This window comes from Diprion similis, chromosome 8 (assembly GCF_021155765.1).
Source record: "Diprion similis isolate iyDipSimi1 chromosome 8, iyDipSimi1.1, whole genome shotgun sequence".
Classification (NCBI taxonomy): domain Eukaryota; kingdom Metazoa; phylum Arthropoda; class Insecta; order Hymenoptera; family Diprionidae; genus Diprion; species Diprion similis.
This window is the reverse complement of record NC_060112.1, coordinates 15,126,149-15,148,916: the sequence shown is the minus strand read 5'-3', so window position 1 is coordinate 15,148,916 and position 22,768 is coordinate 15,126,149. Positions and strand designations below refer to the sequence as shown.

Below are 22,768 nucleotides of genomic sequence, written 5' to 3'. Positions count from 1 at the left end.
TTCGTCAACTGTAAACAGGTGCATATTGCCTTGAGGGTTTCCTCAACAGGATCGGAATTATCTTTATCACAGTTTCGTAATTATAGCTCACTACGAAATTATTGTAATTCAGTGATTGTTACTGTTATTGTTATTGTTGTTGCTATTTTTAATTCAGTAATTATTCTTGCAGTCAACTTTTCAGTCTATCACGTTTTTCGTTTGATATTTTTGCGCTGTAAAACCGAATGAGTCTAGTGCGTCGAATCTCAGAAATCCATAATTCCATACTGTTGTTTCGCATTAGTTTCGGCGCAATTATTGTCGGTGGTTTTGAATGGACCACGCTAGTGTAACTGGTCGAAAAGTAAATGATTTTCGTGCCTTTTTTTTCAATGGTTAAAATACACTAATCAGTCTGATTTTTTTACGTCGAACCAAAGCACTCATGAAGAACAGAAAATAAATTTTTAAACGCCCCTTAAATTTCTGTACATTTTATGCTGCTCCAAATTCACCGCGTCGGGATATCGCCGTTAGAAAATTTTAATCGTTGATTCGAGTAAAATTTGAGAATGACACGACTGCAGATGTTTACCTTTGTCATCCCTACTGCAGCTGTCCGCATTCATCTTTCTACCTCGCTAAAAGCAGGTAAATTCCAAGCTGCCTTTCGTCGGTCGGCGGCTTCTGGTCTGCCCTCATTGGTCGACAAATACGGGAGGGGATAGCGGACTCAGAGGGAATAAAACCCGCAGGCATCGCAGTTGGAGTCAGCAGTTACTCCTCCACCTCGAGGCGGCGGTGTTTGGCTTTCTGTGGAACTCGACTCTTATCCGAACAAGATGACTGGTCGTGGAAAGGGAGGAAAGGGCTTGGGAAAAGGAGGAGCAAAGCGTCACAGGAAAGTGCTTCGTGACAACATCCAGGGCATCACCAAGCCGGCTATTCGTCGGTTGGCTCGACGTGGCGGCGTCAAGCGAATTTCGGGTCTCATCTACGAAGAGACTCGCGGTGTTCTCAAGGTCTTCCTTGAGAACGTCATTCGTGATGCTGTGACCTACACGGAGCACGCCAAGAGGAAAACCGTCACCGCAATGGACGTCGTCTACGCTTTGAAACGTCAGGGACGCACTCTCTACGGATTTGGCGGTTAAGCGGCAGCACTTTTTTGGCCAGGCCAAAAGAAAAAAAAACCGGCCCTTTTTAGGGCCAACAATATTAGTCCAATGCAAAAGGATTGAATTTTCACACATTACCAACATGATTTTAAAGAAGTTTCACTAGAGTAAAATTTCCAATCATTCAATTATTTTCATTTTTAATCAAATAAATCACTCGCCGATCAAACATGACGTAACGACTATCGCTCGAATGTTTGAAATAAGTTTTTGGGATCAAGTGGTAAGTGGATAGTGCGATAAACGAGTTTCTCACCAAGCCCGATGAATTTTTTTTTTCAAACCGTTAGGTATTGGCCTTATAGGCCATATCCTATAACCCGATGGATTCTATGGCTATATCGTTTCGATCTCTCGCCGAACTCCAGCTGAACTCAGCGTTCGCGGCTCTGTGCCGTGTTCGGTGGCCGCGTCAGGGTTTATACTCTTCTGCGTGTTCGTTGCGGGCCAATCAGCTTGCCGCGTCGTCTCTGCCGTGCTCTGATTGGCGCGTCTCGGCGACGAGGTTTAACCGCGAGATTCGAAATCTGTGAGGCATGTTGCGCAAATCGGTGCATGCGTAAAGTCGCATCGAAAAAGACAGATTTTGTTTCTTGTATTTCAGAATCATCATTCATAAAATATTTATATAATGAAATACGGCTATTCTTTGAAGAAAACCGTAATTGAATTTAAAGGGTTCGACGTAAGTTCACTTGCTCAAATTCTGAGATAGACTGAGAAAATTTTTCAGAACCCTACATTTTTAATTCCGCTCTATCAATTGCTAAGTAATTTCTCTACATGATCTTAGGTATTTTACAGATTCCAGTTTCTTCTTTCTTCAATTTTACTGCGGTAATTTCGAGGGAGATATTCGGCTTTTTTACCATTAAACGGCCCTAAATAGGCTCGCGGTTATCCGTATAGAATTTATAGAAATACCTATAGAAATAACTATTTTTTTTTAGGCACATGTAGAAATGGAATTTTGGGAAAGTAGTATCGGGAGTAACGTAAATATGGAGTAGAAAATAATTCCAAAAATTTTGAAAAGAAAAGAAGTTTTCATCCAACACGACAACACAGTGAAGGACTCTTAAGCCTTGATTACAACGTCGGGGCGTGACAGTTATTAAACTTTTCATAATGCGGCCGGAGAATCATATTTATACAAAAAGTCAGTTCCCAGAATGAGAATATCTGGGGTAAGCTTTTCTAGTACCTGGGTGCCAAGTATCTCTTGTCCCTCGGATTCCGGGTAGTCTCAAAGGGTCCAGGATTAATCCCCTCTAATTGTTAGCGACCTTCATAAAGCTCTCAAGTACACTCGTTCTCCACCTGGTGGAATACTTGTGGCAACATCTGCAAGCCTGTCATATTAAAATTATTCAAAATCCTGTATAATGAAGAATACACTTCCCACAAACATTTCATACAATAATTTATTTTTTCTCAATTTTTAATTCGTACTAATGTTAAACTACATTTACAATACATGGGTTTGTGTAACGGAGACGGGAATGCAACGGGCCCGATCTAATTTTTATTTACAATTGAGGGACCGAGAATCGATTGAATCACATTTCGAGCTGTTGGAACAAGGTCTGAAGTATACAATCCGTTGATGCGAATTTTTATCTTCAAGAATCCTGAATTTGTACAGGCAAGTATCGATGACTTTATCTACTCCACGGCGATTTCATTCGTATAAAAGATTGTTATTTAACGTGTCCTCGCACGCTGCTGATTGGAAAGTAGTTAGGTTTTTTTCTACCTCAGGGAGTAGTTGAATTTGTTTAGCATTCAAAAAAAGTTTTACACCTAAGCAAATGTTTCCATTCGACACACGGAGCTGAGTGTTATTTCACTAATTGAACCTTCGAGACCTTCGAAATCGATTTGTGTGATTTTAGATCCCCCAAATTTCCAATGATATCGGTAAATCTTTGCGCTTCCAATAATAAATGCTGTTCCCTGTCCTTCTGTTGCGGTCCAATTGCTGTTGATGATATAATTGTTCATGTTTCTCTTCAACAATGTTACACGTAACTTTCAAATACGGATACAGATAATATATTATACTTCTCAGGCACTACAGTAATTTTAGATTCAGCCTATGCCTCGTGTAGAGAGATCGTAAACGGTGAAAACACCGATTCGTTATCTCATGTATGACCGAGTTGTTATTCATCATTTGCAATCCCAGTAGAAAACCATAATTGAATACTTGAATTGTGGCCGGGAAAACACTTGGACCGGGTTGTAATAAGGTTTTATCGTGATTACAATAAATTTCAGTTATGTTGGAGGCGCAGGCTGTTACAAGGTAACACACTAGTACGTGATATACAATTATACAATGACACTTGGCTTGATATAAGATTAACAATTTCTTATAGCTATGCCTGATAATGATGTGATGGCAGCATACATTTTAAAAGAACAATTCAAAAGCCGAAAGGAGAATTATTTTGAAAGGTTGAAAATAAATTACCCTTTCATTTGCCATTATGTTCTACAGAATTGTGCTTCTAACATTATTTGAATTTAGCGTAAGTACACAAGAGTAGTGGAAATCAATATAAATAATTACTCTATATACTACAAATGACAATCAAACATTATTCATCATGCATGAAATTGTAAAAGCATCCGACCTCTATAGTTTCAATTTGTTCTTTTCAAAATGCAGGCGATCAGAGGAACTGATGAATTGGGATATGCATTTATGAGGTGAGACACTCGCTTGAATTATAACTCTGTACGTAAATCTAGGTCATTTTAGCTACTTGAGCCTTTTGTCTAGCAAAATACTAAGTTGTTCTAACGAAAACTAGACAACTCGACTCGACAGCTCTATTTTGTTAGTTAATTTACTAGACAACCATCAGATTATGCTGTTGCAAGTTACACTGGCATTGTATGACAATGTTGAGATGTTTCGAAACGCGTCTAGGCTTTATGCTCCGAAAGGAATTCACCGCGACTGTATTTCAACGTGTACTGCGTTTATGATTATACTTTATACAATAATTATTGTGCAGTGGCTTCGTCATACCCCGAATCTTACCAGCAAATACCACTTCCAAACTAACAATAAGTCCACCGTTGCAATATTATAAGACGTGTACAACATTTTACATATTTTACACCGAGAGAAAAAATTGTTACGAATTTGTGACTATATATTTGTGTTCAATAATCAATGCTAAACCAGTGTAGCTGACTTATATGTATCATAAGTAATAACCTCGAATAACATAATATAAATCGATCGATTGTGACGTTATAAAATTTGAGTAGAATTATTGGACCGAATGTCGTTTATTAGAATTTGAATATTCAATGTGATTCACATGTTTTCTGATGGTATATGAAAACCGTTCACCATGCACGTGAAAATTATACGGTTCTAATTGCTTCGCTATGTTTCCATTATTACGAAGTTCAGTAAATCGTTCAAATCTTCGCGATGCAAACTTCTTCGCACTTCACTATTCAACTTTCTGTCTAAAATCCCTTCAACTATTAATAGGATGCAAGACAGCAAAGATCTCTTTTTTTACCACGTATAAATAGCGTGCAGTGTGTGATACCGGAGAGAGAATAAAAAAATTATCTTCAATCAAAGTATAAAAATACATATTTTTGTAAGAAGTCCGAACGTTTCCTCTTGGGGCATAAAGATTTGTTATTTGATACAAGTTGTGTCAAGAGATGGAAAATTATAAGACACAGGCACAATATATAAATTGTAAAAATTTATAGTTCTATATATACATATATATGTATATGTATATGTATATGCAAGAATACTACTGTGCCTATGTCCTAAATGTTTTGTATATTAGATTTGTAAACTTATTCACAGCAAGTCGGAAACAGACAATGGCTACATCTCACTAGATTGTTCATTGCGCAGCAAAAATATCTTCACTATGAATTATTGTATACTTGTTTTACTGAAATATACACCGTTTTAAAACAGCCCATTGAAATTATCGTGTACTTATAGCAGGACGCTGTATAATTCATGTAACTGCAGTGACTTTTCTTTAACTGCCTGTATAACTTTGGAATAAGGATCTGGCGCTTGAAAATAAAGTGATAGAAGCAGGTGTTTCGTTGTGACGTTGAATTCTTTCCAATTGAAAATTTCGCTTTAAAAAACTAGCTGTTCCACATGTATAATAAGTATATATGTATGCACATTATATGTATATTCTTATACTGCGCAATGGAGAAAGCGCAACAAGTTTAACATCGAACATTTCTTACCGTAACGTTACATAAAGTAATGATTCGTAACGAATTATGTATTGTGTGGTATTCTTTTTACCTTTTCTCTTCTCTTTTTTTTTTTTTGTTTTCATTTCTTTTTTCAAATTCTGTAGGTACTCAAGCAATTTTTTACTTTTGCCCAGTATCTTCAGCAAAACACGAGAGTATATAATCGTACACGAAGAAAAAACAATGATTATCATTAAACGTATAATATTATGTAATTATATAATAATTGCTACAGGCTGCAGGTGGCTCGCCCTTTTATTTGTAACTTATATGCTTTATCACAGCTTCTGCATTTCCATTTAATAATAAAACTGTACAAGCTTCGAATACATCATGTATTGAAAAAAAATAATCTATCATCAATTACGATTTCAAACTTAGGTTCCAATGTCGACATTTGATCACGAAAATTTCTTTAATCTCTCCGACATTTACAGCACTATAAAATGAGAATATGCAGAAACTGTCGATGTATTACGAGCTGTAATGTAATGTATATACATACATACATTATATATGTATACAAACATTCACAGACGACTGGCTCATATAAAAAAAATCTATAGCTCGTCTTTTTTCTTCTAATATATATGTTATCATTATTTCTTTTTTTTTTTTTAGTTAATCTTTCTTTAAACTGGGTGACATATGTCTCGTGTGTATATATATACAGGCTACAACATACAAATATTATTTAACTTTGTGCTACGTAATTTATATTTACTTATTCAATAATATAGAATAGAATATACATATATATGTATACATATACATACATATGTATATGTACATACATATCATTCGTTTAATTTCATATCATATCATATCATGTCGTGTCATAGATTATCCATCCATTTTATATACGTAAGTACTAATCGCTACCACATCCTATATACATATACATATATATACATATGTATCTATGTACGTATATATAGATATTTTTCCGTGTATATTCTAACCATACAGTCGGATGTTCTGCCATAGTTGAAGCAATCCATTAAGTAGTCGGGATATAATAGTGAACGCTACTCATATTATCTACTAACGATCCAACAGATATTTTTATGCCGGTATTGTCGATTGATAATTCATAGAAAGTATCTTTAAATCAGATATACGTGGGTAAAGTATGCAGATTGGTGTTGTTCCAAGTGTCGGTGACGTGTAAGCAAAATTGCCAGACGATACATATGTATCCATCACAAATCGAGACATTTTTGTGTGTGTATATACACACACATATATATATATATATATATATATATATATATATACACATATGCATATATATGTACATACATATATACGTAAACATTATATAGACATTCAACCACAGCAGACTATATATCAAATGCACTGTATAATAATATTGTCAGTGCATTCAATAAGGTACACCGATCACAATTTATTACTTGAAATTCACCGAAATATATCTTGCTTTTCAATAAAAAATTTCCGTCAAAAATATCTTTCCTTTGTCAATTGCTATTATTAATTTCAGGATCCTCAGTCCCAGTGATCTGCAGCTATTACTGGTTCGATGTTCAATGAAAAATTCAAGCCCTGTACGACAACAGTACGCGAATCATTAAGCAATTTCACTCGCACACACTTCGTAATACTTATCTTATAATCATATAATTTTTATGCGGTCCTTTTGCCAAAGAATTAATTTTTTACCCACAGACATCTTGTGTTCAATCTTTTTAGATATCGCTTGTTCAGTGGCTTCTATTATTGATATGGAACGAGTATCCTTTTTCTCGCGCGTTTGCACTATAAGCGCCAGGAAAAGCCCTCGAGTCTCCTTTGCAAATAGGACGAATAACATTCTCACATCCTTTTATACGAAGAGTGGCAGTTTGCGCGTACACCTATATTGCAGTTCCACCTTTTTCCTTTAGCCTTTTTCGTTTACACAGTGAGTCTCCGATGGGAAAAAAATATTGCTGATTGAAAAGCAAACGAATTTTCTTTTCCTCTACCGTTTTAAAATCTCACATAACTTTTTTTTTTGTTCAATCCAATTGAAAAATTGTATATTGTGAAATTGTGAGAATCTGTAAAGAATTATTTACAATTAGCGAACTTTGTCTTCTTCTATTTTTACCAATAATCAGCTTTCACGGATCTTACGTGATACTTTAGAAACAGTTTTACATCGTGTCTTGGATCCCCTTTTTCTTTAGTCCGACTCTTAGTACTCTGGTTGGAAAACCTATTCGCGAAACTCTTTCATAGCTGCAGAGCATGGAATTATACTTGCATAGGGTCGGATGATTTATACTGAATCGTTGTTTTCGAAACTAAATCCACGGAAAAAGTTTCATCTTACTGCCAAAACTTTCACAGTTTACACTCAATTATTTGATAGGAGGAAAAAAATTTACATACGATTTTGGGTGAGAATTTTATTTTTGGAAAATGTTATTCCAATTTACTAAAAAAGAAATACATTTCCTGGTTATGATCGCGTGTAATATCGATTGAATCGCGATGCAGTTCAGTAGAAGTAATACTTATGAAAATAATCCGGGATAACAGCTGGTAAAATGATATCGAACTGGTTGTTATAAACACTGTAACAACCGGAATTAATTTTTCTAATAGGACTGTCTGATTTGAAGAGAATGATATTAACTGAAACAGTAAAAATAAAGTCGAGAAATCTAGCGGGGTGAAGTTATTTGTGAAATAATTGCATGAAAAATGGCAAAATGTGTGGTCGCGTAAGACGATCATGTACTACAAGAGTAGTGCATTGAACGAACGCTGTAAAAATTCAACACTACATCACATCAAAGTTACAGCTACATATTCATTAGAAATTATTTTTGAATAACTTTAATATCTTCCAGTTTATAAGTATAAGAATATTGAATTGAGATAAAAGTATAATCACCGAAAATTGTATTTTCCTGCTATTTTTAAATCGGCACATATATTATGCACATATAAATCCATTTCGAATTAAACGATTCAATATGCATCAGTAAAAGAAAAATTATTCATCAGCTCTAAATTTCACAACACGTATCTAGGGAATTTTACTACATCTTACTTTCTCCGGTTATAGATTTGCTTACAGGCGCTATAGCGTGAAAAAAAAGATGACATGCCAATGGAATGTCAAGTTATAATTACAAACTTATACTGTACGTGTAATTCAATAAGTAGGTACTAAAATGTAGGTATACATGTACCTACATTGTATACGTGTCGCTTTCCTACAGCGTCGTGCTCATACATGTAATCTAGTTTGAGTAAGATCTGAAAGATTGAAACAGTTTGAAATGTGATAAATCTTTCAGTCCTACAGAATAATAATGGAATCGTTAATAAATATACGGGTGTCATTGTACGACGTTAGACTTAGATGGGCAAATTCATCGTCTGAGCAAAATGAAAATAAAATAATAATAAAAAGTAATCACCACACTGGCTTGGCACATAGATAATTTCCTTCGAAATCTTGCCTATCACGCAAGCACCGAAAATACGTAGTTATCAGTTTGTTCACTTAACAATTCAACAATCAGCTATAATTTCGACGTATATTATATACGAGAAGTACAGTTTCTCTATCGTTTGTTATATTCTATAGCTTATTTCTTTGTATTATTAATGTATTATTATTATTGTTAGTATTATGTTTATTTTTAATACTATTATTATTATTATTATTGTTAGAATTATTGTTAATATTATTATTCTCATTATTATTATTATTTTTATTACTATTATTTCCTTCTTTCTCCTCAAATTTTCACTAGACTGTATTACTATGAAGTAAAAATAAAAATCTTCAAAAACGTGATTATATTTAAAACGGGTCTCTAGTCAAGGTTGAAAAAGTAACGCGCGCGTTACGAGTACCCTATTTCAATTGAACATGTTTTTTCAGTACATACATGCACTTCGTCTATCGATTTCATATAGATCTTTACCAAAATACTGTTACATTAATTTTGTGAAAACTCGTCGGATACACAAAATACAAAATCAGGCTAACTTCTAATCGGCCAGTCAATTGACACCTGATGCTGTATATATGAAAATAAAATTGGGATAAGCTAGAGACATTGCGCTACACAAGCGCATTCCTGAAACACATGCTATGCCTATACACACCAATATGCATATAATATATTGTATATGTATATTTATATGCGTTTAAATAATTTAATATTTTTCGCAAAATGCCAATTCTAGTCAGCATATTTAGCAACAGAGTTGCCTGTGTGTCATTTATCGCAGGTATGCGCTCGCAGGTGCGACAGATTTGAATCCTTCTCGTTGTGGAATTGCTAGTAATATACGTATGTACGTACAATAGTAGTAGATCCTAGATTTTAATCTGTATTATATGTAAAGTTTCGTCAGTAAAATGTTGCTCAGAAAACGCTTGAGGCGTCATGTAGCGTCAAACGCGCGTTTCTTTTTTTTCTCTGCAGGTATATAAGGTATCCATTCGATATACATATAAATGTCAATCATATTACATGATATTTGAAAAGGACGTGCAGACAACCGGAAAGCGGGGCACGCTGAAAGTAAAACTTAAAGTAGCTTCGCAGTTCGTTGAAGACGTCGACGATGCCTCGATGAGCTTCATCCCCGTTTCTCTACCTCTCCTCCTCCGCCTCCTTCTCCTCATCCTCGTCTTTTTCGTGACCCTTAACCCTGAACCGGATGTCGGCCGGTCTTCGAACTTTGCTGCCTGTCCGCAACGTGCGTACGTTGCTAGACAGGGAACCCGGAGGGTGCAGTAGGTCGTCGCTAGACTTGCAGCGAGCTGCGGAAGGTCACAGGAAAATAAGCATTTTTTCTCCTCTTTCTATTTATCTTATTCGGGTTTCAGACGGTGCCACTGAACGATCGTTTGCCTTGGCTTCGTGATCATGTCTTGCCAATGCTTTGTCTCTGTAGCTCCACTTCCGGTCTTACCTGCAATAGAATGTCTGCGGTAATTAAGGTGGCTCAATTAATGCTTGGACGATCTTGGATAAGTATTTGATTAAAACACTCGCAAATTGCGGTTGGTTGGTACTAAATTGATAATCAACGATACCAGAAGCTCTGAGTATAAGCGCAAGATTCCCTTGAAATATTTCATTCATCCGCATATCCGATCCGCTAATAGCTTCAATTTCACAAGCGTTAATTGAAAGCAGTTCTTTTCTTAAGAAAATTGTCGTACCGATTTTCCGACGCATGAATGGGTTGCAACCCTGAATTATAGTGTATAGAAAATTGGCTTCGAACGGGTGGAGGGGATATAATTATTCTAGGACCTACCCGCTAGCTGAATACGGCCTATTAGTTCGTTCCTCCCGATATTGTCAAAGTCCATGACCATCACGACCAACGAACATTCGCGTATTTTCTCCCAGGGTACGTTGAAGGAGAAAGCCTCGTTGAACACGGGGTTCAAGGTGCACTTGAATATAGGCGTCTTGCGCTTTTCCATTCGTTTGTCGCCGAACTGAAGCCACACTTTCACGTACGGATCTGAAAAGATAAGCAGTACCCCAACGGTTCAATAAATTCTTCGTGCAGCAGCTGAGTAAACGTCATCAATCACTTCGAACCGTGAAACGAATCGATGCATAATGTACGTGTGAGCTTTCTTATACACGTAAGAACAGGTGTTCTTCCATTAATCCTGTATTGTCGAAAGCTGCGGCGCATCGTAATTGCGAGGAAAATTTCTTATCTCAAGCTGATATCGATATATCACACGCATGATCAAGATTTCGAAGCGTCAAGGATAACCCTGGAGTTCATCAATCACGTGATACGTTATTCAGCCTGCATAAAGCGCAGCTTACCCGGTGAAAAATGAAATTTAGTGAAAAATTAATGTTCGCATAATCTCACCAGATTTTCCATTGATGTCTTTCGCTTTCAGGTTTCTTGCTTTAAGCAAACCGAGCGTCAGGATCGAATTGCTGGGATGATAGCACAACGAGCACAGAAGCTCTCCGCACTTGTCCTTCGCCGGTGGTTTAAGTGCTTTCCAAAACGATGGTTTTTCCGAGAGATCCACCTATCCACAAAAAATTTCACAGTTTTACCACGTCACGGTGTGCAATTGCAAATAGTGATTTATTAATTTTTTTAGAACAGTAAGTGAAATGCTGCGAAAAGTTTGATAGGTATATAATTCCAGCAGAATGTAATAGATCATTGTGAATTTATCCAACTAATTTAGGTGACATGTTATGGAAACTCCAAACTTCTTCAATTGACGTGCATTTTTAACTCTCAATAAAGCTTCCCTAAACGATGTAGATGTCTACCTGTTTAGATTGATTGTAATCAGTAGGTTCCTAGTTATTGGTTCAAATCATGACGAAAATTGTTGCTTTTCAAAAGGCTCCTTGCGATATAGTAAGCAAATCTCATGAAAATTTAAAATAATTCTATAGATTTCCTGGAGGCGTAGAGAACAAAAGTTAGAATTCAATTTTCAATCTGATAATAATCTGTCAAGTTCCGCCATTTAATTGCAATCGATAGTATTCGGTTAGATTGACAATAAAAAAAAGTTTTATGATGTGGAAAAATTGAATTTCGGAAATAATTTCGATACCAAATTTTAACCACTTGTTTTCGTAAATAAGTGGTTCATTGTGACAGTTAATCATCAGCTTGCAAATTTTATGCCAATTTTTAATCCCCCACGATACATACAGGAAAGCTATGAAATTATTCAAAATTGTCACGAAAATAGTTGTGACGCAAAGAGCTTTTCGAAAAACACCTTCTGACTAAAATCACTTCAAACATAAAAGAAAATATTTACTTAATGAAAATGTAACAATATATTTTAGACCTAATGTCCGTCAAAAAAGTTTAGGATTTCACGGACGTGTCCGTTTAACATTATCTAGTTACTGGATCAATCTGTAGCTTGGATACAAGTGTTGCATATGCGCACACCTGCAAGGTGGATGCGCAATTTAATGTGGCACTGAAATTAGCGAACGGTTATTGTGGCTCGTTAATTTTTTCCTCCGATTTGCGCGTTGAAACGCGTACACGGAAGTTGTGTCTAGATTATCACGCGAACAAGTTTGTAAATAAGTGTTCGCTGTTCACGAGTAAGTGCGGGATATTAACTCGCCTACCGGAGCATTTATTATACTAGGGTAGAAAAAGAATGAAACATAAGTTTCCCAGCATTTTTTCTCAACGTCTAGAAAAAACGACATACAATAACGTTAAATTACCTGGCACAGGGGAAGAAACATTTCACCGATTGAATCATCCCTCGAAAATCGGTCGTAGTCGAATACGTGAAGATGGAGAACTCTGCTCTGAAGCTTCTGTATGGGGAAACCTGCGGGAGAAATAACGAAGCACGTGTTAAGACGTGTATCGAATAATGTGACCAAATTGCGAGTCTCTCCGATTTTCTCCCCAGAAATCACGTGGGAAATTGACAAACGAAACTCATTAGCTGGCGACGAGATTCTTTTTCATTAAAAAAACTGGTAGTCGAACCTTACTCTTGTCGCCGTTCTCTGCGGCTCAGTGTATCGAATAAATGCATGGAGAGAATCTGAGACCACAGAACGCGTTTGCGAAATCACGAGTTTCGAATGTCCCGTCGCGTCGTGTCGTTACTATGGAGCTTCTCCCCTGGTGTTGGCCAGTAATTGGAGTCATATACGGTTTCACACGAGACCTGATCTTGGAAACGTAATTCACGGATAAACAAGCCCGGCTGATTCTAAGTTTGAAAGAAAACTGTAGGAAAAACGTTGGAATGACTTTGACCTGCGAACAGGCGTGTTGCATCACGGATATCGCTTATCGAGTGAATCGCAATTGATTACCAATACTTGCCTTCAAAGTAGAAGGTTTCGTTCCACTTTGGGTTTAGGGTTCTTCTTTTGATCTTCGTATCCAGACGGTGTTTTTTGTCCGGCAATAACGTGACCCTAACGTAGGGGTCCGACGTCCCTGATAGGTCCTTAGCCGGTAGATCTTTACCCTGAAACCCGTGAGTGAATCGAATTTAAACTTTCTACGTCACGTGGAGTTCAGGAAATATCTGTCGAAAAGTACGGATCAGTGGTTGAGTCGGAGATATGCGAGGTGAGAAATAAAATTTAAGCGAAAGAAACATCAAGTACTACCTAAGAACTTTCCAGTGCTACTACTCAATTTCCTCTCGCGAAACGGTTACACGTTCATGTCCATATTAATACCCTTGATACATTCTGCACGTTGACTCAAGACGGATAAGAACTTGCTATGGTGAACAGAATTACCGAGTTCGCGAAATTTAATAGCATGCCACAACTTGCTCGTTCTTGTCACGAACTTGGACAGAATTTGATATTGTTCCGTGTAGGTGTATCGTTTATTTTAAGGTAACCATGGTTTGGCATTAAAAATATTTTACGACTGAATTTCATGGACTGGAAACATTCACCGAAGTTCGATGCTGAGCATATCTCGATTGGATTGATCATGCCGTCAATCCTCTTTCGTGGCAGGGAAAGCAGGATATTCAATATTTGGTTCGGATAAATAAACCGATCTGCGTTACTCGTTACAGGGCTAATCATTACATTAAATTCGTGGTTGCGAATTTCTGAGGCGGAAATTTTTCTCGTTTGAAGTCTATGGTCTATAGAGGCACCTTATACGCGGTACCAATAAAAATCAACGAATGCTTTGAAGTAGCTGATATTGGATTCAATCGAAAGCACTTCCTGTGAGTAAAAGGTTTGAGTAAAATAGCATTCGTTTATATCCTTTCATGAATAACGTTTCACTGATACACAGCATAATTCAACAGATGGAAATATTTCCCGTCATACATTCTTCCTTTCAAGTACGGCACAACTTTCCTTGAATTGCAGTGAAATTCAAGGCGTGAAAAATGTTATGATAAGGAAAATTTCTAGGTATCTTTCAGCTTTATGCTGATCAACATGATAAACGTGTTGTGCGTGGGAGCAATTTTGCAATATTTCTTCGGTTCCTCTATTTATGTAGGCCACTTTGGCGGAAAATCAAACAGTTTGATGCTGCCTAATTAAATCGAAGACAGGTGTTGCGTAAAAAGGCGTACGCCATCGTGAACGTTGTTGAATTTCTCCAGAAATTTGTATTTACGGTTCATTTCTTAGTTCTGTTTCATTTTCTTTAAACATTTCTCTCATCCTACCGAATAACTTTTTTCCCTTGTACCGCAGTGACGTATATATAATACTTGCACTCCAGTATTGGGATAGGTTGGTTTCGCATTTTTAACGCACCCTTTTCAAAGACTCGCGGTACTACGGTCGTATAAAACGGAAAAAACCCGTTCATGTATCTTCACGACGAAGGATTTCATTCAGGATTAGTTGCTCTTCTTTGTGATTCCTCTCTATGCCCTAGCAAACAAGTTCATCTTGATGCTGCTGATGCTGCTGCTGCTGTTGGGTGTGTACATAGGTAACTTCTATATAAAGCAGCTCTAACTTTTCTAACGGTGGATAGTTGTACGCATATGTACATTCTTACTTCCTTGGAGAAGTTAAGGAACGATGTAGAAACGAGTTTCTATTCCTGATGGATACGGCGCCAGTATTCTGTTTTCCTTCGGGCTTGCAATCCGGGATTTCTTCGAAACAGGAAGTGGGAAAAAGTTTCTTTCCCATTCTGAACAACCACCGGCTTGTTCTCCTGACGTTGTCTGATTGCCATCATCCATAGAGCTCATCGCGAAGGGTACATTGTACTGTACTGTATTTTCTCACGCCGTACGGATACCTACAAGACCTCTCAATCTTAGTCCTCGAGGAGATTGCGATCTTCCGCCGAAACTTTCTTGCGACTTTGCATAAAAAGAACAAGGGAAAAAAAAATCGTCAAGTCTTGCCAAACTTTGTCTTGTGATACACGATGCCACGCGTTGCGGAAAAAATTATACACTTATAACGGAAGCCGTCGTTATGCCGCGACTCATGCTCATGACTTCCGGCCCACGTGACATAGTTTTGAAAAATGGCGAACAACCGAGCACAGCTGCGCTGCTCGCGATATACGGCTTAAGATGTCAACGAATTCTCTCCCTCCTTACACTCCGTGTTCTGAAAGATAATAATGATAAATTCACCAAGAATTCGTCCCCTTGTGCACATCGTATATCCGCATGTCCAATCTCCACGCCCCAGTCTGTCAATGTTAGAGATGAATTGACCCACTCGATAGATATTATACCTACATGACTTATCGAGGGTCACGAGTGTAACAGTCCGGGTGAGGGAAAAAAGGTTGGAAAAAAGGTTGGAGGAAAAGTCAATATAGAATTGAGAAAGATTCCGCTGGTCTAATCAACGCGGTTCCGCTATAGATTGACAACAACGACAAACGTATAAGTTACAAGAGTGTTTCTCACTGCAGGTATATTATTGATCTGTTAACTTAAGCAAAATGTGCGAAGTGCGAGTGGAGAACCACTCGCAGTCTGCTCCATTTACAATCCCTGTAACACCATATAATCCATGGTACTTACAACGGTAAGGCAATTACCATTGTTGTGATAATTCTAGTAACTCTGTTTGGATAGATCCCGCAGGTTTATCATGTTATGCAACGTACATACCTATTCACTATATAATTATTACGCAGTAGGTACTAGAATCCTGGGTCCCATTTTGTGCCAAGCGGTCGATCGGGTCTCCCAGTGTTTCTCAGAACGCGTGCAACCTTCACGGCTGTTCCATTTTGAATTGGAACCTTCAGATCCCGCGGAAATTTGTATTTTTTTTGCGTTTCTTTCCTCGGCTATATGTGCATTTTGTTCAATAACACAAAAGCTTCTAGATTGAATAAAATCAAATAGTAATAATTCAAGCCGACCGAATCACTGAACAATATGGACCGATCCACCGATTTTCTCTCAACTTTATAGCGTGAAAATTTGCAAATCGCCAGAAATTTCACGTACACTAAGATATGCGAATCCCACGATTTTAAAGCTCTTAGCTCTTACCGTTTACGAGAGACACATTTATAAATTTCATCACGATTTTGAATTGAACCTTTAGTCTTCAAATTTTTATCACTCTCTGTTATCAGAAAGAAGACATGAACCAATGTATTTTTTGTACAAAAAATGTCCGATTCTTCCAAATATGAAGTCCACTTCAATGTGGATGCTCAGAAACTACCTGAAAATGACAAGTTTTCTGGACACTTTTATTCCATGCATGCCAAAGTCCAAAACATAAATTATTTATTTATTTTACTGGGCAAAAAATTTGACATTTTAAAATATATCCGAGAATTCTGAGAATCGGATGAAAATGATATAAACATTCCAACGACCTATGAAAATTCAAAGATAAAGGTTCAATTTGAAAATAGGTGAAATTAAGTAACGAATTTCTCATAAACGCTAAGGCTTAAGGGCCTAAGAATTTCAAGATATTTGTATCTTTACGTACACTTTAATATATCCAAATAGCAGCTAGATTGAAATTTTCACTCTAAAAAGGTAGCTAAAAGTTGGTGGATCGACCCATAAAAATATGCTGGTCATGTAACAAAATATACCCGTTGATAATGTAGTAACGACCCATTGAAGCGGGGTCAATTTGGGTGAAACGAAAGTGTAAGAGCGATCTCATCTACATGTTTTAATTGCACGCCCCTTCGGTTGTTTAAATTCGTGCAACCTTACAGAGGCCTTGCGGCGGCGTCTTTGTTATCCTCACGCACAGCGGTGGAATTTTTCCTCATTTTTTCATCCCCTTTCCGAAAAATCACATCTTAAGCAGGGTACATCAACCCTCCTCGTCAAAGATATTTCCTCTCGTCTCGTCTGCCGTCAGCTAAGTTCGTCCTGACAGTCAAGCGGTAGAAAGTAACGTCGGATACTCGACGAACCTCTCTTCCCCTTTGTATCGAGTCCTCTCAATTCTTTTATTCTCTCGTACTTGAATTTGTATCGAAAATCCCGAGCCAGCCTCCGCACCCCTACAGGTTGCCTATCGCGAAATCTTCCGCAACCTCATGAAGGAATCCGGAAATCGTAAGGAATTGGTAGGATTTTATTTACGGAATACTCAAGGATAGAATTATCGGCTTACCATTCACTCAGCACCGTTGCTCGATCTCGGCGATATAATACGGCGGTCGCGATTTTACAGCTTCGTCAAGGGTAGAAATAAAAACCGCGCCCTGGTGCCCTAAACCATCCACAGAGTGAAATCGTTGCACTTTATCGAGGGAGTTGCTACTTCGTCTAAGCCAGACTTACGAGACTCGGTTAATGGAAAGGAAGTTTTATACCTGAACAGGGTACATGATTTGACATAGACAATTACGAAGTCATATTAAAGCTGAACCAGGTTCTCTTCGGAGTTTAGATTTCGAAACCATAAGCTCATGTCTCGTTCCAACGTCGTACAATTTGTAGTAAAAATTCGATTGAGACGATGAACGGCGAGGGGAAGATTGTGAATATTTGGCGTAATTTATAACGCGTCAAAATGAGGAACGACGACTAAGCGGGGGAAGATTGCTGATTAGAAAAAATCCGAGTGTCACGATATCGTTACGCTTTTAAACAATCAGCCGTCTTTCGTAATCTCCGCATGGCTCGTTTGGTTAATTAGGCACTTCTGGGACTTATTCTGACCTCGGAAAAACGAAACTGCCGTTTAACGAGCTTTCACGTTTTTCTGGCTAGATTAAGAAAGTTCTCAGTGACGAACAGCTGCCATCCTATCAGAGAATTCTCGCATCTGTATTCAGATTTAAACCACGGTAACTGTTCGGCCTGACCTCTTGAAATTGACTTTTAAATTGGATTTTGTATCGCAGGTCGAGGCATGTGACAGAAATCTTTAATTTTCTATTTGGCATTGATTGCTTTAGTATCCAAGGCAAGACTAAGTATCGGATTTTGTCCAAAGTGACACCGTCTAACAAGACGGTGTCACCAGAATGTGACTTGAAAATTTAAAACCGTACGAATTATTTTCTCGTATTAATTATCGTGATGAAAGGCGCAAAGTTTCACTGGAAATGCGATCCTTTTTCGACCCTAATGGAAGCATAGACATGTGAACGATGGTCTTGGAACAACGCTGAAAATGATAGGATTTTTTCCCCACTTATTTCAGTCGAGCCGAGTTCACGATACATGGGAAATTGTCTCCATGCCGATCTATAGGCGAGTTCCGCCCTTAAATTGCGATCGTCAATCACCGAAACGGTCGAGAGTATCAAGAGAATGAATCTGTGCGAGTTGAAGATTGGTGGCGACTCAGCACGAGGGGAAACATACGTACGTGTACGTATCACGATGGGATGCGAAATAAATCGGGGAATCAGCTGGAGGTACGAAAAGATATTGGCGGCAGGTTATACGGAACCTCGGGGGACATTAGAATGAGATCTTTCTCCAATTTTGAGCTAGGTTTCTGCTGCTTCGTTTTTCCCATCTTTCCCCTGGATTTATGCGCACCAATAGACCACGGCCGCGCATTTCTCTTGCTTTGTAAAGCCTGCGTCACATTGTAATTGCCGCAACTTGACCGTGTCGAGAACCCGGGGGATCACCGATTTCAAACTAACAATAATAGCGCCGACCGATTACGTCAAACCCGCAAGAACCAGCGGCTGGGAGAATTTGAGAATGAACAAAAAGCTCGCCGGATGTAGTTACCCGGATCGTAAGGGCGGATGAAATCGCTAACGAGGATATTAAAGGACGAAACGGGTCCGAGGGAACTGCAGCCGGTGAACAGCTGGAAAATCGGAAAAATCGGGAAAATTGACGCGATTTATCAAAGACGCTTAATAATCAAGATTTCTCACTCGCTTCCCCCTCGATTTCGAATCTCACCCCGCTAGTAGGGATGATTCAGCAATTTTTGCCCCGTGATCAGTCGTAATGCGGAATGTGTCAGAGTGTCATAACATATGGATTATATAGGTATACACACACACATGTATATACAATACGTCTTCACTCCACAATTTCGCACTCTCGCATCTTTGACGACTGCTCATCTCTCACCCGCGAGTTTCACACCGCAGATAAAGGGTGAGTTGTAGTAATAGACATGGCCTTCAGTGCTGAAATTGAGGACCTGAGGGGTATACATATACCTTGATCATGCCAAACTTACGGACAGGGTATTAAAACCATCCCCGACTCACTACTCTGCCTCGTGTACCGTTGACGAATGGTTCCTTAACCTATGAGTTTCGTCGAGATTGTTCGCGTGGCGAATTTCGACTTGACGAATAATTTTTAGGCCCTCGCTTTCCCGCTCACGGACGGCAATCAGGAAATGAATTTTACTGAACCAATTTCTGAACCGAATGTTTAACCGCGGATCGCAGAAATTTCGTTTTGAGAAATTCTTCAGCGCTTTCTCATTTAGTTTTTTCTTTTTCTGATTTCATTTTCTTCTCTGTATAATCGGTGGGGGTAAATTAAAAAATCAACAGAGATCGCTTTTAGCGAATAGTTCTGTTTTTACGACGTGGCAATCGAGTTTTTTCTTTTCTGTTATACGTTCACCGGTAAATTTGTTGAGATAATTCATGCCAGAGAAAATGTCGGTATCTACGAAAAAGTTGAATAAGTCAATGGTGAAAGGATGCAGAAAAGTTTTTTTTGTCCACTCGCCTCCTTTCACTTTTCCTTTTCCACCCACCCTGAAACTTGAACACCCGCCCCGTCTTTTTACGCTCGGTCAAGTTTCTACTTTCAGAACGAGTTCCCTCACCCTCTTGAGATTTGTTGACCTCTTTTAATTCCAACCTCCGTGTTGTACAGGGTACATATACAGATATACCCATTGGTATATGTAATTTGCGGTCACGCAGCAAAGTCCCCTCAACTGTGACGCCTTTAAATTCGACTCAGCTTTTCGATTTGTCGTATGCCAAAAAAGAAAGAGAAGAATAAAACTAATTCTCGCAGTGAGGCACTGTGCGTTCAAACTTGATACACGCCACGATCCGACAATGACAAATCTCCAATTCAAACCAACCCCTAGTCGCTTAAGTATAGCGCGCAAGTGCAAACAGGGGTGTTTTTAATTTCGTATTTTCACCGTTGTTATTCAAGAGCGAGAAGGTCAATAGCTGGGAGGAAACAAACACCCCCCGGAAGGGTTCGAGTCTAAATATAAAACGAGGACCTTCGACTCGATAGGTTAACGGAACCGGGGCTCGAGCAGTAACAGCGGAGCATACGTATAGTTGTAGGTATTTACCTACGTATAGTGCAAGGGAAATTCAGTTAGGTATTTGTAGAATTCTGATCGAAGGTCGAAGGCTGCATCAGCTTACCGCTCGGACGGAGCAGAACGTGCTGTGATGTTAATTACTTCCAGATAATAACGATATAGATTGCTACGCGTGGTGAAAATGGCTGACCTGTATGATGCGCAGCATGAGCGTCGAGTTCTGGAAGTCGTATTCAAGGCTGAACTGTATCTGTCCAACGTTTTCGCTCGGTTCTGTATTGTCGATGTACATGTCGACCAAGGATACCGATCTGCTCTGGAGGAACGCCATCTGGAATAGGAAACGAAATTACACAGAAATTGGGCGTATTCGCAGCGAAAACAGAATTACCAAAGTCCCGATTAGGGATGAAATATTCACAAGGGGAATTCGGGCATTCGCCATCAAGCGAACGTTGATCCTGAAATGTTTTCGGGGTTCTCAGTTTTATCGGGAAATAATCAGAAAAGTGGGAATTCACGGACGGAGCAAAGCGAGGCCGAGTCGAGAGTTGAAATAGAATCGATTTTCAAAAGCGCGCGCGGGGATGGAAAAAGAATATAAGTGAGAAAAGTTTCCCCTCGGTTATATACAAGAGTCGGCCGATCCGGCAGAGATGGGACAAAGGAATACCTACCGTTCTTCTCCCGCCCTTAACTTGGCAATTAAAGACTTGAGAAATTGGGAAAGTTACGTCAGATGCGAGGGATAGAATGTCTAATGTAGCCGCAGATACCCTAGACACCGTTATACGGTGCCGTGTAATGAAACCAATAGGAAGCGGACTTTTAACATGGCATATAATTTGTAATTAAGAAAATCTCCGTAATCAGAAAGCACGGATATAGACATAAACGACTTCCCAACCCTCATTTCTGCAGCGATAAACACATTTTTCCATAAATCAACGTTCGAAAGTACGCGATCTCCCTTATATACGTACAAAGCGAGACGTGAGACGGTGGAAAACCCGAATTAACACAAAAGGGTCAAGTTTTGAGTGAAATTTATACTAACGGAGGGATGGTCTCCTTTGACATTTTGTAGCTGCTTGTTCTGGGGCCCCGCAGTCGGTGTTCGTGGTTCCGCACCCCCGGCACCAGGAGCACCACCTGCCCCCGGACCGCCGCTGCCTCCAGCCGGTGATTTGCTCCCAGGATTCCCCGTCGTTCTGTAAATAAACCAAGATGTAATTTAGCATCACCTGTAGCTCGAGCCTCGTATCAACCTCGTCTACGGTGTAAAATTTTCTCTTATCCGAGCGGCGTTGCGGAAATAGGTATGCAGGGTGGATGAGTGTAATGCGAAATTGCGTCCCGCGCCCTCGTAATCAGCCGGTGATACCACCCCCGTTAATTTACAACACCGTTATAATTCAAGCGGGTGGATAAACATCGACTTAACGTTATATACATGTACGTACACATAGGTGTAAAGTTTATAACACACGACGTCAGTTTGCCAGTTTCTGACCGAGGGGGTTCAGCTTCGATCGTAATTTCCATAATGTGAAGATTATTTTTCGAAAGTGTTTATTTTTTATTTCGGGTCATTTTTTCGCGGGGGGGGGGGGAGGGGGGGGGGGGGAGATCGACCGTTGCGGTTTTTTTCTCCTTTCTTTTTTCCTACTTTGACCCCTTATCGATGTGACAATTTTCTCGTGGAGATAAAAACCAACAGCCTGCACGGACTACCTGCAGCCAGCAACGCGATTACACGTTGATACACCAAGTCGGGGGATCACGAGTCTGCGTGGGCTTACCGCAACGCTAATATCACGGCCGGCCTGGACATTACGTGGCACCGTGAAACATTGATATGCGACGTGTGCAGCAGAGATTGAAGTCAGCGAATTTTATTAAAAATATAAAACCTGGTAGGTACCTGGTGTTCACGCCCCCCCCCCCCCCCAACCCCCTCTCACCCGCCCCAAAAGGCTCGTAATTCTGACACGATTGGTAAATACTTCATACGTTGTAGCTGTTAAACCCAGAAACTGAATTCGTTAACTTTTTTGTAAAACAAAAAATTACTTCTTCACTTCTCTTAACTATCATGCAACCCTTATACTC

The 22,768-nt window shown here is 39.0% G+C and overlaps 2 protein-coding genes across 7 annotated transcripts in view; one reads left to right on the top strand and one right to left on the bottom strand.

The window, feature by feature from the left end:
• Positions 1 to 788: 788 nt before the first annotated feature.
• Positions 789 to 1,154, top strand: LOC124408527 (histone H4). The gene has a single exon (XM_046885503.1). It carries the CDS (start codon positions 825 to 827, stop codon positions 1,134 to 1,136), a length of 312 nt encoding a protein of 103 aa, XP_046741459.1. The 5' UTR covers positions 789 to 824; the 3' UTR covers positions 1,137 to 1,154.
• A 7,993-nt stretch (positions 1,155 to 9,147) lies between these two features.
• The window catches only part of LOC124409202 (synaptotagmin-7), a 165,474-nt gene continuing 151,853 nt past the window's right edge, over positions 9,148 to 22,768 (bottom strand). For all 6 annotated transcript variants that reach the window (XM_046886659.1, XM_046886660.1, XM_046886657.1 and 3 more), the window contains 7 exons: positions 21,714 to 21,867; positions 20,847 to 20,987; positions 13,290 to 13,437; positions 12,671 to 12,780; positions 11,316 to 11,484; positions 10,734 to 10,946; positions 9,148 to 10,382 (listed from right to left, as the gene is read on the bottom strand). In XM_046886659.1, coding sequence (XP_046742615.1) covers positions 10,282 to 10,382; positions 10,734 to 10,946; positions 11,316 to 11,484; positions 12,671 to 12,780; positions 13,290 to 13,437; positions 20,847 to 20,987; positions 21,714 to 21,867 — 1,036 coding nt within the window. In that variant the 3' untranslated portion in view covers positions 9,148 to 10,281. The remainder of the gene's footprint in view (positions 10,383 to 10,733; positions 10,947 to 11,315; positions 11,485 to 12,670; positions 12,781 to 13,289; positions 13,438 to 20,846; positions 20,988 to 21,713; positions 21,868 to 22,768) is intronic.

Coding starts and splice junctions, on each gene's coding strand:
- LOC124408527 (XM_046885503.1), top strand. CDS start 825: ATGACTGGTCGTGGAAAGGGAGGAAAGGGCTTGGGAAAAGGAGGAGCA.